A 14,659-nucleotide genomic window follows, 5' to 3' on the forward strand; every position below is an offset into this window, starting at 1 on the left:
AAACTTGAACTGGCCTTCCTAGAGCCAGACTGTCTCTATATGTCAAAGGAAGGATATGATCTAATAGAGAAATAAAAACTAATCTGTAACTCAACTCTTAGCATCAAGAATTTTAACCAGGATACTAAAGGAACATTTAAAAGAAGGTGGTCTTAAGCTAGAAGAAGCAGATCCACCATTACACCAAAGATACTGTTTTACTATCTGCAGTTAAAAAAATTTTTACGAAACTAATACCAGATTCACTTTTTCTGCTTCTGCTTTCACCTGCTGATATCTAGGATTTTTTCAGTTGCTCAAAAACTTTCAAAAATTCTCTTAATATGGTCAATTAGCCTCACAAATACCTAAGAAATTACATTACAAAAAAAGTAGTACCTGAGAGAATACTGTAAATTCAATATTGCATTCATTTATGCCATCCTTTGCAAACTAAGCCCCTGATTTTCACTGGCCTCTCAACAAACTCCCAGGAGTCTAGATCTGACAGAGTATCACTAATGGTTTTCAATGTGGTCCATGTCATCTCATTTTTGCTTGGCATGCTTTTGGAGGTCAATTTGTTGTGTGATAAGAACAAGAAGCTACCACAAAAAAAGTGACCATTTTTTCTGCATCTGATTTTTAACCAGGTAATTTTAATCCTCACCTGGAATCCTTAACCATTTTAAAAATACATATATCAGACACAGGATGATTAAAATAATACTGAGGCAGCAACCACCTATCACACTGAACTGTTCTTCAAGGCAGCCTACCAGGACCACTGATTTATAAAATATCCACTGCAATTCCTAGGGCACATTCATTAAAATCAATCTACTTTCCTCACATAAGGTTCCAATACATGCAACTAATTTCATCACTACAGTACAGCCTGGTAACAACCACTACTTGTACTGTCTGGAGCCTGAAAACAGGATTGTTGGCAATGTAATTCGTCATAAACTTTCACACGGATCTGCAAATTCCAGAGGTCTTACTGACTCAAAACTGGTTTCAATGTAAGGAAAACAGGATATGATGATACAATATTCCTTGTATCATTCTATTGGAATTGTGCCTTGTTTGAAAAGCAAGTAATATTTACAAATTCCAGAGGTTTTTCCTGTGTGCTTTCAAGGGTTAGCCCCCCCCCTCCCCCCCCCAGTTTTCACAGTGAGAAACTTTCTAGTAATTCTAGCTATAAAGATAAGAGCTGTTGGATGTGATTCACCTCTTGAGTTTCACTTAACAAAAGCCTGCAGTCAACAAGCTCTGAGCCAGATTTCCAACCAGGCTGCATCTTCAAAGGGCTATAAAAAGGATACCCCAAAAATTTACATGCAAAGCATGAATGGAAGAAACACAAGCAATTGTTTCCCATTTCCTGTTCTATCACAACCACAGAATCAAAATGACCTGTACAGAAAATTTCAGAAATCTCAGAGATGTTGTAACAAGATGACAAGCACAGACATAGTTAATGAAGATTAAAAAAATATGTTAGGCAAATAATATACAGAATCAGCAGGGGGGAAAAGAACATTTAAAACAATATTTCATCTTTCATTTATCTTCTGGAGCCCAAAGATCCCATCTCCATTTTATTTTCTGAAGATCTCCAGTCTTCATTTCAATATTAACCTCCATCACTTTGCTAGGATTTTGTCATCATGAAGAACAAAACTTGAAATTTCCAATGGGTTAAAATGGAAAGTAAAGGAGGTAATCTTAGAGGTATAAGAGAAAAAGATGAAAATGAATCTCATTTCCCCAGATTTCCATACTCTGTTTACTGTGTGAATGCAAATTTAAAAAACCTGCCCTGGATCAAAATTTCTTCAAATCTTCATGAGAATATATAGCCATTGAATAAAGCACTGAATCACCACAGAATAGACATATGCTTGCCATGTGGCACAGCAAATATTGATGGGGTTTTCCACAATGACCAAATGTACCAGTGGTACTTTGAGCAGGTCTGGCAGAAAGTGCTTCTGTCAGGAAGCAGAATGAAAGATATGGCATCTCACTGAGCTTCCCAAGCATTTTAAAATACTAAATGAAATCCCCTTCCTCTCATAGCATGCCTAATTGCCATTTTCAACTGGGAACCTTAACAGAAATCAAGTACAGTCTCTACCAGAAGATGATGAGTCTAATTTAAATTATGCTGTTCCAGATCAAATGCACTCTTACTTTGCCTTTAAACACTCCGTCACTCCATTCTTAACTAAAATTTTCACTAGAAGCAAACTTTTTTACATAGAACCAGCACATGCCACAGCAAAGACCATAAGACTTGCTAACTCATCTTCACAACCACAGTGACAAGAACTGTCACGCCATCCAGGGATTCAAATGCCATCATGCACGCAGCCAAAAACCACCAGCAGATGTGCACCCGCACAAATTCATTTGGACACCAAGCTGTCATCTGCAGTCAACCTCTACAGAAGCTCTGAAGGTTACTGCTGATATTTCAAACCAGATGAAGGGCTTAAATCAAGATTTACATCATCTTCTAACTTCTTCCCAGGAGTTTTCTTTTAAGACCCCTAGGTGTAGTCTGGATTCTAATAGGAAGGTGCTGGATAAAATAGGATCTTGCATTTTTGTTTTTACCTGGTCCCCAGTAATAATATAAACACTTGGTCTGCAAGAATTTTGAGATTAAGTGTTTTTATAGAAGCTATCAACCTTATCCACAATTCCCTTGCTAGCAGTACCATGAATGTATCCAAGCATGTTTTCTGAATGGCTAAGGAAATTAAATTGCATCTGGAGAAATTGTTCTAACATGGCATTAAGCTTCAGTTGATCCACAATAGCTTTCAAAAGAAATCAAAGACAGGTAGTTCCATTAGGTTGAATATGTCGGCCACAAGCTTAACAGAAGAACTGAGATTTAAACAGCCTTTGAAGTTTGTGAGGCCCAAATCAGTTTGTGCAAACCTCTAACAAATGGCTTCTTATTCACTAAGTGTATGTAATGCAGTTGCAACTCCTGTATTGCTGCAGAATTTAATGTGTGTCCAGAAAATACCCCAAATAATGCTGACCTGACTAATGTTGCAACATGATAAGCATGTGATTCTGAAACAGGAACATTTTCAGATAACATAAAAAAGTAAAATCATGGGTTTCACTTTTGGTACCAAGTATACCATACACCAAGTATATTACTGAAGGGTTGCCTTGAAGAAAGGATTCTCCTTCTAAAGGAAACAGCCCTTTCTTTAGACTTCAGGATAGAGGTATCTAAACACCAGTCTTCACCTCGACAGAGCAAAGTAAGAATAACACCAGAAGAGAGTCAAAAGAGTTCTTCTCATTAGCAGATCAGTATTCCACACTTACACAGACATGCCAAGTCAGGCACAGGGAGTACCTCTGTAAACCTGCAATTGTCATGAGTTCAGAGACACTTCTTTCACTTGGATAATGCTTTACTTCCTTCTATTTCTAATCTACTTTGCATTACAAATCTCCTTCATTGTCATTAAAGCAGAACTAGAATCACAATTTTCAAACAAAAATCTGCAATTTTTTTAATATGAGACATTCACATATGCCACATGTGGCTTAGCTCTCATCATTCACAATCCCTGATTTATGTAGATAGTAATTTCTAAACATTTGTATGCAAGTTGATGTTTGATTCACAGATAGATAAATGTCATGTACTCAGAAGAGTTATATACATATCCTTGAAAATGAGATTCCTATTGCATTTTCAAACTCCTTAAATTTCTGTTATTTCCACTTAAAAGCCAGAAAATTATTTTAATTAAGTCTGGGAATTTTTAACCCATCTTGAGAGCAACAGTGAAATCCCATTACTGTCAAAGTCTCACAAAAAATGAAGTTTTTCACATAGCCCATGATAACCGATAAGAATTAAAACTCTTACAGAGAAAATAAGAACAGTTTGCCACCACACATCATGCACCACATCTAGTTCTTGTGCCAAAATAAACAACACAGGCTAGGGAATCCATGAATATTCTGAAACGTAAACACTGAGAACATTTAAGTCTGTTTTTAAACTCAGTTCTGCCTATAATATTCTTGTTCTAACAGTCTTATCAGTGAAATCTGGCTGATAGTGGAAAAGAATGTCAACACCCACTGGATTATGCCTTTGCTTGTGGTTTTAGTCTGCATTGTACTGTGATTGCCTAAGATCTAATGCTTATTTTATCGGCTCAGTAATACTACAAATCTTTTCTGTAAATTCAAAGAAACAAATGTGTCAGTCCTTCAGATTGCCTTTTTTCCTCCTTAGAATTTATAACCACCTGCCTCCAGTCTCTTATTACCATTTAGCTATTTACCTCTAGCACAAAAACCAAAATCACCAGAAACAGGCTTAAATGAAGCTAGACTCAGTTCCAGCCCATTTTCAGTCATCTGAGCAATTGCCTGTTAAAAATCATGGGTTTTCCCAACAAGCAAAAATGGGCAAGCAGTTACTTTAGCTTGAAATTCTGCATTACAACGACTTCTAAAATTGTTTCAGTAATACACAAGTATCTTACTACACACTAAGAGCAACATCACAGTACTTGGTGTGCAGGAGAAGAGACAGGCAAAAAATGTGAGCATTCATTAAATCCCATAGCTCTTAGACCAGACAACAGTTCTTCTGACCAGCTACAGATGTAAGCAGATACAGTCTGAATATACCTTAGTGACATGTAAAGAAAATTAGCACAGGAAACTGATCTGCAACATTGTTCAGTGGATTGTAGCTAGCATACGTGACCAGTGACAAGAAAGAAAGTACATAAAGAAACTGTATATGACAAAAAAGCATCCAAAGATGGTACAGTAAGCAAAACAGAGATATATTCAACATCACATCTCCATAAAAAAAAAACTAAATTGGCCAGATAAGGCAAAATGCTATTAAACAGACTGAGATGCAAAGCAATACAAAATCTGCACTTCAGAGACAGCTGTAGAAGTCACACCTTTTCCCAAAGCCCCAGAAGATAAAAAGATTTCCTTCAGTATCACTGAAATCAATAACAGCTCAGTAACTGAATCTCTACCAGAGGGAGCATGCAACACATCAGCAACCACTCCCAAGGATGTGGTCCTGCCTCCCTGGCATTCAGTGAGTTCCAGGTCATCTGCAGACTGATAGTCTTTTGAGTTACCTTACCCAGAACATGCTTGGCTTCCAGGGACTTAAGACACTGGTGGTAATAGCCACTAGAACTTAGAGGCATTAATAAGAATTAAGTGCTTACTCCTTTAGTTGTCTTTATTGATTTTCTAATGCTATTTATCAGATGGAAACAAAAGGAGATGTCCCAGGTGGTGGTGTTGTCCATGCTGTACAGACAACTGGCAAATGCTCTGAAAATGACAGAACCTACATAAAAGGCTCTTCTACTGTGGCAGATGCAACTTGAAAATCTTTGACACACTAATTACATGTGATCCTAAAACCTAGAAGAATTTGACAGTTTTCATCATATCTACATACATTTTAAATGCAGATGGAAAAATAATTATGGATGGACACTTTTAATATTGCAGCTGGAAAGGATCTTCTAGACAGTGAGCATACCTGACTTTAAACTTTAAGAAAACAAATCACAAAGTTGAAGGCATCTAAATAGCAATCTTTAATCAGCACATTATTGAACACTTCCACTGTACAAACAGTTAGCAAACTAACACAGAAATTTGCTAATTTTCTCCTCAATTACCTACAAACCAAAGCCTTATGATCAAGAAATCACATTGGCCTCTACCTACTCCTCAGCAAAAAATTATTTACAGCACACAGTAGAAAGACATCCTATTATCAAACAATTTATCACATACTGTATAGGCCTCTTACTGTAACACTATGAAGTAGTAGGACTGTAACACAAAGAAAAGTCCACATTTGCGTAGCTTAAAAATTAAAAAAAAAAAAAAACTAATTCAACATTGAGATGAGATGAAACTATTTCATTAGCAGAGAAAATTAGAAAAGCAGAGAAAATGTTTTACTTAAAAAATGCAGAAACATACATGCTCAAATATTTCTCTTCACATCAAAGGGAGCTAAAAAAATCAGAGTTCACAGGAAAAAAAATTCAATATGTCAAAAACTGAATTCCTTTTCTGTTTCAGTTCTACATACTAGCCTCTCAAAAGGTTCTGGAAATGAAATATAACAGCTTCATTAGTGGTTTTGTTTTGAAACTAAGTCTTGCCCTTTAAAATACAGAAAAAATATCTGCAAAGATACTGAAACCAAGAGCCATGTATTGGATTTTTCAGATATCTTCCAGAACACAGCCCACCAATATGGTAATTGCTCTTCACCAGGGATTCTCTACTCTATGTCTAGGAAAAGGATGTGTTGTCATCTTTATTAAAAATCTATGTCCTGCATTGGTTCATTTTGAAAAAGTAAATGGAGAGGAAATAGCTACTAAAAGAATAGAAAAAACAGGAGAGGAAAAATAATGTAAAATTTGGTGATATTTGGACCCTGTAACTAACATGAATGTTTTGCAGGCATTTGCTGGCATCCACTCAGATCTTCAATGCATGTTTTCCATATGCAAATTACACATAGTGCAAATTCCAGACTAAATGTTGTATATGCTCACCTTCCCTCCTCCTTTTCCTCTTGTAGTTGGAAGTACCACCTTCCCTTGTCATGACAAGTATTTTAGTCAAGATATGCCCACAGGATGCACGCATGTATACACACATATGCACCTAAACAGCATCCAGGGCCCAAAGACAAGCCTGGTTTGGCTGCAGATGGTTAAGAAATCAGGGGAAAGAACTAATCCCTCACAGGTTTAATTCTGGGTATTTAACATCAAAAGTTTTCAAAGGAAAATCCTAGCAACCTGGTAGCTTCTAGATGTGCCAGCCAAGAATGTTACAAAATGCGCTGGAGTTTCTCTTTTGCAATAATTGGTCTCAGTCCAACAGCCGACCTCTCTACACCCAGCACATTAATCTACCTTCTAGTCCATCCAGCTGGAGCAGAAGGTTGGGCCCATTTAGCTCAGCTAGGTATTTTATCTCCCATTCCAGGTGAATCACATCATGAAGCACACAAGACCAACTCTGCAGTTCACAAGACTCCCTGAACACATGGGGTTTTTTAAATGCACAAGACACTAACAAACACCATTTCTACCACCACACCTGGCTCCAGAAGGACACTGGGCACAAGATCAACAGTGATACAAGGCCACGAAACACTTTATTGACGCTAAATGCTACATTTGCTGGTCCTGCAGCAGTCCCCCCAATAGCTGTTCTTTGCTGGCAGCTACTACCAGAGGATTTCACATCCTCCACACAGAGAGTGGAGAAAAGGACACTCAATGGGAAAAGTAGGAAAGAGAAAAGGTATAATTTCTCCTGCTGGTCACATTCACTTGCAGCTTTTCTTATCCAAATCAGCCCCCCATGAGGATCCCCTTGATCCCTTTCCTTCCTTCCTGCTTGCCTGCTGCAGTTTCCAACTCTGCTTCCAGAGTCCAGCAGATGTGACATCATGAAACACCCCATTCCTGCCCCTCAGACAGAGAGGAGGAGAAATCTCCAGCTAGTGAGTGAAACCTTTCCCCAGCTGTCCCAGGACAATATGTAGGCAGCAAAACTGTATATAAAAAGGTAAGGAGATGGCCTTATTGTTATATAATTTTTTCTTTTTTTTTTTTTTTAGACCCATATACCTGAAAAACATATGGTACAATATGCCACAGACCTAAGTTTGATATAGCTCTTTTGTATAGCCTTTAAAATGAACTTAGTAGAGTTTTATTTGCAAGAAGAACAGAGCTGCTGCTTATTTGTCTCAAGTAGCACACAGTTGTGAATTTTCTTCCTATGGTCTTAACACTAGTATTTTTGAAGGAAAATAAGGACATCATTAACTATAAATACCTGAAAAAAATTCAAGTAGGTAAAATTGAGCTATGAATGTCTACTGAGCTTGGAAACACTAATTTTTAGTTCAACGAAGGCACATGCATTCTATATAATACTTGAGTGCTATCTACAGTCAGTATACTGATTCCCTGCACTTGAATAATGGTACATTCTTAAAGGATCAAGAAAAAAACAAACAGGTTTACATGAACTGGTGAAGGGCCTTGAAGTGAAGCCATATGAGGTGTGGCTGAGGTCCCTTGGCCTGGGAGAGACTGAAGAGAGACCTCACTGGGGTCTTCAGCTTCCTCACAAGGGGAAGAAGAGGGGCAGGCACTGATCTCTTCACACTTTTAAGCAATGACAGAACTCAAGGAAATGGTATGAAGGTGAGTTTAGGTTGACTATCAGGAGTGCAGCTGGGCACTGGAAAAGGCTCTCCATGGAACTGGTCCCAGCACCAACCCTATCTGAATTCATAAGGCATTTGGACAATGTTCTTGGGTACATGGTGTACTCTTACGGTGTCGTACACAGCGCCAGGAGTTGGATTCCATGATCCTGAGGGATCCCTTCCAACTCAGGATATTCTGTGATTCTGTGAAGTTCCCAGAATCATTCCATGTGAGGAGAAAGACCACCAAGTGGTTAATAGCTCCATTGAAAACTTTTCCATTAGAGCATTGTTGTCATGCTGAGAAGCACTTCATAAAAAAACATGTTTGTTTTTTCCTGGCTCACAATAACTTAGCAGTAGTTTTATGTAAAAAGAATATTACCGCAGTTTGGGACCTTCATATCCAGCAAGGCTGTCCTCCTATTGTTGTCATCTATGCAATATAAGTCCTGAGTTTCTGTGTAAAACTTGGTTGCTTGAAATTTCTTGATCCACATGATTTCACAGGAACACTTGAATGGATTGTCCACCAATATCCTACAGGAAAAAATACCAATTAATTTAGAAGGTGAAATGTAGAATGCATATTAAAAAAAAAGAAAAAAAAAAAAAAAAGTGGGACAGGGGGGCTCCAAGCATTCAGCTGGGTGAAACTACAAGTTAGTTAGGAAGGTTAAGGAAGGCAGGTTGAACCCTCTCACTAAGAAGCATAACGTATGCACCCTTGGTAAGCTCAGTGCTGCCAAGTACGCTCAGTGCACCAAAGCTGCCAAGCTGGTAACAGTTTCCATGTAGGGAATTAAGTGCTGCAGCTGCATGCACGGAGGACCCAGAATATTTTAGGCAGGAGAGATCACACAGGGGATTTGGCTACTATTTCCAATTCATCAGTGTAAATCAGGAGCCTGTAGAGAATGGCTGCTCAAGAAGCTCCATTTTATTTCATAAATCAGGAGGAGATTGGGATTCATCTCTTCTACACCTGAGCCACCACTCAGTTACCTCAGAAATGGTTTACTGCTGTGGGGTGGTAAATTCTTTATAAACAGCCTTGGATTATACACATACTCCAACAAACTTTAATCACAAAAAAAATTATTTTTTAATCTTTTAAATTCATCTGCTACAACACTCTAGAAAAACCTCACAGTAAAACCATACGCAATGTCATGAAGAAATACTAAATGAAAAAATGGCCATGAAATAGAAATTGATTAGGTACCCTGCAGGGAATTTAAACCACAGGTTAGTAAACTTAACAAATTCTGGTTTTAAAATTTAATAAAACTACACAGCAGTGTAATGCAATTACATGCATGCTAAATATGAACAGAAACATATCTACATAAACAGTAACCAGTATTTTTTTCTTTCTACTGGCACAAGAGAGCCAATAAAGTGGATGAACAAGTGTCCGTTTAAGGCATCTCATTACCAGGAGAACAATCATTCTTAAAAAAGTTTCACAGGTATTTTTGATGCACAGAAACTCAAGTTTTTTCCAGAATCTATGCTCATAAATGCCTCCTGAAGACATGAAGTGTTCAAATAATGAAAAAAATCACCTAGTTAGAGCCATAACCTATTCCCACAAAAGCCATCTCAAGTCCTTTGAGGAGAAACAACTGCAGGGATCATCAAAAGTGTCTGAATGAGCAATTTGTATTCACAGAAGGCATCCACTGGACTTCAACATGCAGCATGAACAAAAATTGTTTGTGCAAGACACAGTATGAACATGATGATTCCTTGGGTCAAAGCCTATGACATGCATTTTCAAAACAGTGACATTTACTTCCATCTTCTGTTTCACCCCAAGGCTTCCTGGTAAAGAGAAACTTCTCTTGAGCAGTGGCTGAGCAGTCTTCTTCTGGTGTTTTATTTTGTGCTAAAGTCACCTAGGGAGTTAGGCACATCATTGGCAGGATGCTGGATGCATAATGACCCTGTACAGACACTTGAGTGAAAAAAAACTGATCTACAGAAAGAAAATTCCGACTCTTTATCTTGTTTGCTCTAATTTTATGGCTGCAGTCCATTTGCTCTAGAAGTAACCTTTCAAGGTGGCATCTCCTTCTCTGTAATACCTGGTGACTACCCTCTCCACTACACCTTATTCTAAACTTCTCATCCATTTAAGTTTTTATTTGCAAGAGTACTAACAGGACAAATATACCTGTTTGGCAGATTTAGGGGAAGCTCTTCAGAAGCTATTTATGGCAACATTCATATCTTAGATTCATCTACCAACATTCTTCCTTCTCTCCTGTTTCTGATCTTCCAGCTATTATATCACTAGATTTATTCAACTATACAGATTTTATCACTGCTTGTCCTCCTTTCAGACTCTCCTTTCATCCCATCACTTTCTTTCTCTCATTTCCCTCATCTCACTTCTGTTTATCTCACTTCATCACAACCTCTGTTTGCATAACTTCAGTTTGTCTAGTCCTAAACTCTCTTTCCCAAGCCCACAACACTCTACCTCAATTTTGTATCCCTTTTGTCTGAACTTGTATATTATCATGCATTGCCTCCGTACCTCAGATACTACTCTCTTTAACCTTCACACTATCCATTTTTCCCATATCTGGCTCACTCCCACTACCTTTGCCCTGCTTCTTCATGCAGAAGCAACAGAACAACAAAGGGCATGGAAGAATGGGAGAGCTTTGCAACTAGCTAGTCACCTCATTAAAGAGCTCAGCAACTGTCAAATTATTAAAGAATATTCTAGTGAGCAGTGTTCCCTGGGCCATAAAGAGAATAATTATACCAACTTAATTATCAACAAAATATACCTAAGAGGCATAACCTCTTTTTGTGCTACTGAGATTTGCTCATTTCACTTCTCACATGCTGAAGTTCACCTGAAGAGAGGCCTAGGATTGCATGTCAGGTGCTTCATTCTTGGACTGGCACTTTGGGCAAATTCTGACTCTCCTCTGAGATCCAGGAGAGCAACTTCCCTCTCCTCTGCAGTGCCAGCTCTCCCAGAACTCCTGCAGGCTCTATGCGTAGTAGCAGAGAATGGACCAAAATTTTGGATGACCAAAATTTTGAAACATGTATCAATAAGAAAATATGGCAGATGTAACAGAGAATAAAAATATTAGTATTGCAAAAATCAATAAAGTGCTTACCAGTGCTTTAATTGGTAAATGATTGTATAAAGCACAGTGCAACTCAAGAATGTGGGAAAATAAAAATACTTTTAAATAGCCAGCCATAAGCATGTAAACTATGTAGCCACTATAAGAATATGGGGACCAATCAGAGAGCTGATTTAGTAGTGGACAGCTTGGATAACCAATTGTAAAGTTTTTCGCTTTCACAAATCACATGGATAAAGTTAACTAGCCCTCTTTTGGCTTACGGCCTCCTTGGAGGTGAGGTGAACTCTGGCGCAGCTCCAGGCTTGGCCTCGGCCCTGGCACCTCGGCCCCAGCTCTGGCGTGGCAGGGCCCAGCCTGGCTCCTGCCCTTCCCCTGATCCCAGTCCCAGTCCCAGTCCCAGTCCCAGTCCCAGTTGCAGTCCCAGTCCCAGCTCGGCTCAGTTTCAGCTAAGCCCGGCTCAGCCCGGCTCAGGCTTGGCCCTGGCAGGGCCCCATGTGGCCCCTGGCTCTGTGCAGATCCCGGCTCAGCTCAGCTCGGCTCAGCTCCTGCTCGGCTACCGTGTGGCTCAGAGTTTTTACAGCAACAGCCTGGCCCAGCTTCTTCACATCCTGGATGCAACTTTAACCCTTTTAATGCCTGGATAGGACTCTAGATCTCCCAAGCTCCCCAGAATGAGAGGAATGAAGAGGAACTCTACTGAAGTCAGTGAAATGAAAGCTAAGTTTCCAGATGGGAAGAGATTGTAAAGTTGCCACTCTTAAGTAGCTGAAACCCTTTTTTGTGGGCTATAAGGAAACTGTGACTACACCAAAATTCCTTTAAACTGTGAAATATACTTGGGGAGGTTACAGTGCTCGAAAACAAGACCTTTTTGCTGTGAGGAAATGGGGCTCTCTGTTTTAGGACTGGAAATATGGACAGAGACATTTAATAGAAAAAGAGATGAAGAGAATTTTGTTTTTTCAGCAGCTTGCATTTAAAAGTGGTACCCCAAGTGTGTAACATAATCCATAGCTCAGCTCTGGAAGGACTATGGAAATGGGAGGAATTTCAAGGTTTTATAGATCCAAGTGGATGCAGACTGTGAAAGGGAAGACACCCCTTAAGCCTAAACCAAAAAATGAACTTTTCTCTCTAAAGTGAAGTGAAATGATTATTTAAGTAGATAACTGACTGAAAGGTTTTCTGTAGGTTGTTGTTAAGAAATGTGGAATGAAGGAAGGGGGAGGAAGGAACAATCTAGGAATCTTATTCTGAATTCTTTTTGTGTTACTAATAAATTTCTTCTTATACCCTTTTAAGTTTTAAGCCTGCATTGTTTCTCCTCCTAAATACTATCTCTAAAAGAAATTAAATATATTAAAACTGGCAAACCCAAGTCACAACCTGACAAAAATATATACCTAACTTTCTTGAAGCCCTGGAATGAAAATTTCTTTACATTTAAGTGTTTAGAACTGACATTTCTTTGAAACAGGACTGCACTTCTAATTTCTGATGGACCTCTGCCTTCAAGAGAGCAAACTTCAAAGTGTTATTCTTCCATTCCAGCCAAAAATAAACTTATATTTTAAGAAACGACTACTTACAGATCAGTCAAACCCAGATGGCGAAAAGGCTTCTTGGACAAACTTGAGAGCTTGTTTCTGGATAAATTGCTATGGCAAAAGAGAAAGATTGCATTAATTAGAATTGCTTCTTCTTACACTAAAAATACAGTTTGTGTCTCTTGAAAAAGCAATTAAAAGCTAGAACCAGCTCTAAAAGTCCTTTGCCTTCAGTTATAAAAGGGCAGTGTTCAGTCTTACTTTATGGTTTGAAGGGTTCAGGGGCTTGAATCCATCAGCATCTAACATCAAATACATTAAAAATCAAATCATCAGGGATCAATATTTTCACTTTTAGCAGTTTGTCAATTGCAGAAAGGCAGCAGATTTAACTATGTTTCAAAAGTATTTTGTAAAGTCCAGGTGTTAATTATATGCTCAATTTATTCATGTGAAATGGGTGTATCCCTTTCTTTGATGCTGCACCAAACGCTGTACTCATATAAGCCCTCCTCACATGCTAGCACACATCCACATCAGAGCTTTTTAGTTGTTCTATTCAAATTGCATGTGCAATATGCACCCACACGGAAGATCAAAAGGAAAACTGTAAAATGCCTGTATTGGGCATTTTTATGTCAATTAAGCATTTACGGTTTCCAGTGGTAATTAAGTGAAAGGTCTTCTCTCATTATGCAGAGCAAAGAAATGTTGATCTGAACCAGAAATACTCCTCCCCTCATAGGCTTACAAAACTGCTTTCTCCACCCAAAATCAAAATAACACTGTTTTTGTACAGTATTATCCATCTATGAATTAAAGTTAGTGAGAGCAGTAAACAGTTTAACTGCCATCAGTAGAGCACAAATCAGTGTTATGAGCCAAAATACCATGAGTTTTATGTGGTATTATAAAGGCACCATAGGGGCTCCAATTTAGTATTGCATTGCATCTAAAACCAGGGATTAATTTTTTTTTTCTTTTAATCTGACTAAAGAACACAGTGTTTACTTCCCAACTTTCAGTCGTTGGTCTTTGAGTACAATATAATTTTCAAAGAAATTAAAAGTTGGATATTCTACAAATGTTTATAACAGAAGCAAAGAGATTATATTTATATTTCATCACTGATCCCTTCTGGCAAAGAAGAACCTGAAGCTTACAAACTGACTGGTCCTTACATGTGACAGCAAAACACAGAAGCTATTATTTCACTAGTCAGGTGAACTGCACTTCCTATGGCTGATGCTGACAGAAATGTCTCATGGATCCTGATCAGATAAACCAACATTAAGGCACAATTTGCATACAAAACAGAAGTTATGTTTAAGCAAAAACTGTCACTATGTGTTTTATTCTTTGTATGCATATGCTCTGTGTTGGGAAGTTGAATAAAAGAAGCTGGATCCTCATACTGACTTGGGCTTTTGCCTCCAACATGAAGCCACACCAAACCCCATCCCTCCATGGGAAACTCTTCACTCACCACACAGGAGAATGTCTCTTGCTCCCACACTGACAAGCAGCATATGTGGAGACCCCTGTGGTAATGCCAGACAAAGTAAGAACCTGCCTCTCTTACCTGCAGATCAAATAAATCCTACCTTTGCCAAAAGACACCAAGATATACAGTGGGCTTTACCTGCAAACCACTGCTATAAATTTGTATCACCTTAGGCAATACTTGACAGCAAATTGACTACAGAGATGCC

The 14,659-nt window shown here is 38.5% G+C and overlaps 1 protein-coding gene across 1 annotated transcript in view; it reads right to left on the reverse strand.

Moving 5' to 3' along the window:
* The window catches only part of NTRK2 (neurotrophic receptor tyrosine kinase 2), a 197,202-nt gene that overhangs the window by 157,801 nt on the left and 24,742 nt on the right, over positions 1-14,659 (reverse strand). The window contains exons 4-5 of the mRNA XM_079330943.1: positions 12,990-13,058; positions 8,667-8,821 (exon numbers count right to left, since the gene is read on the reverse strand). Coding sequence (XP_079187069.1) covers positions 8,667-8,821; positions 12,990-13,058 — 224 coding nt within the window. The remainder of the gene's footprint in view (positions 1-8,666; positions 8,822-12,989; positions 13,059-14,659) is intronic.

The sequence above is a fragment of the Erithacus rubecula genome, assembly GCF_903797595.1.
Source record: "Erithacus rubecula genome assembly, contig: SUPER_Z_unloc_2, whole genome shotgun sequence".
NCBI lineage: Eukaryota > Metazoa > Chordata > Aves > Passeriformes > Muscicapidae > Erithacus > Erithacus rubecula.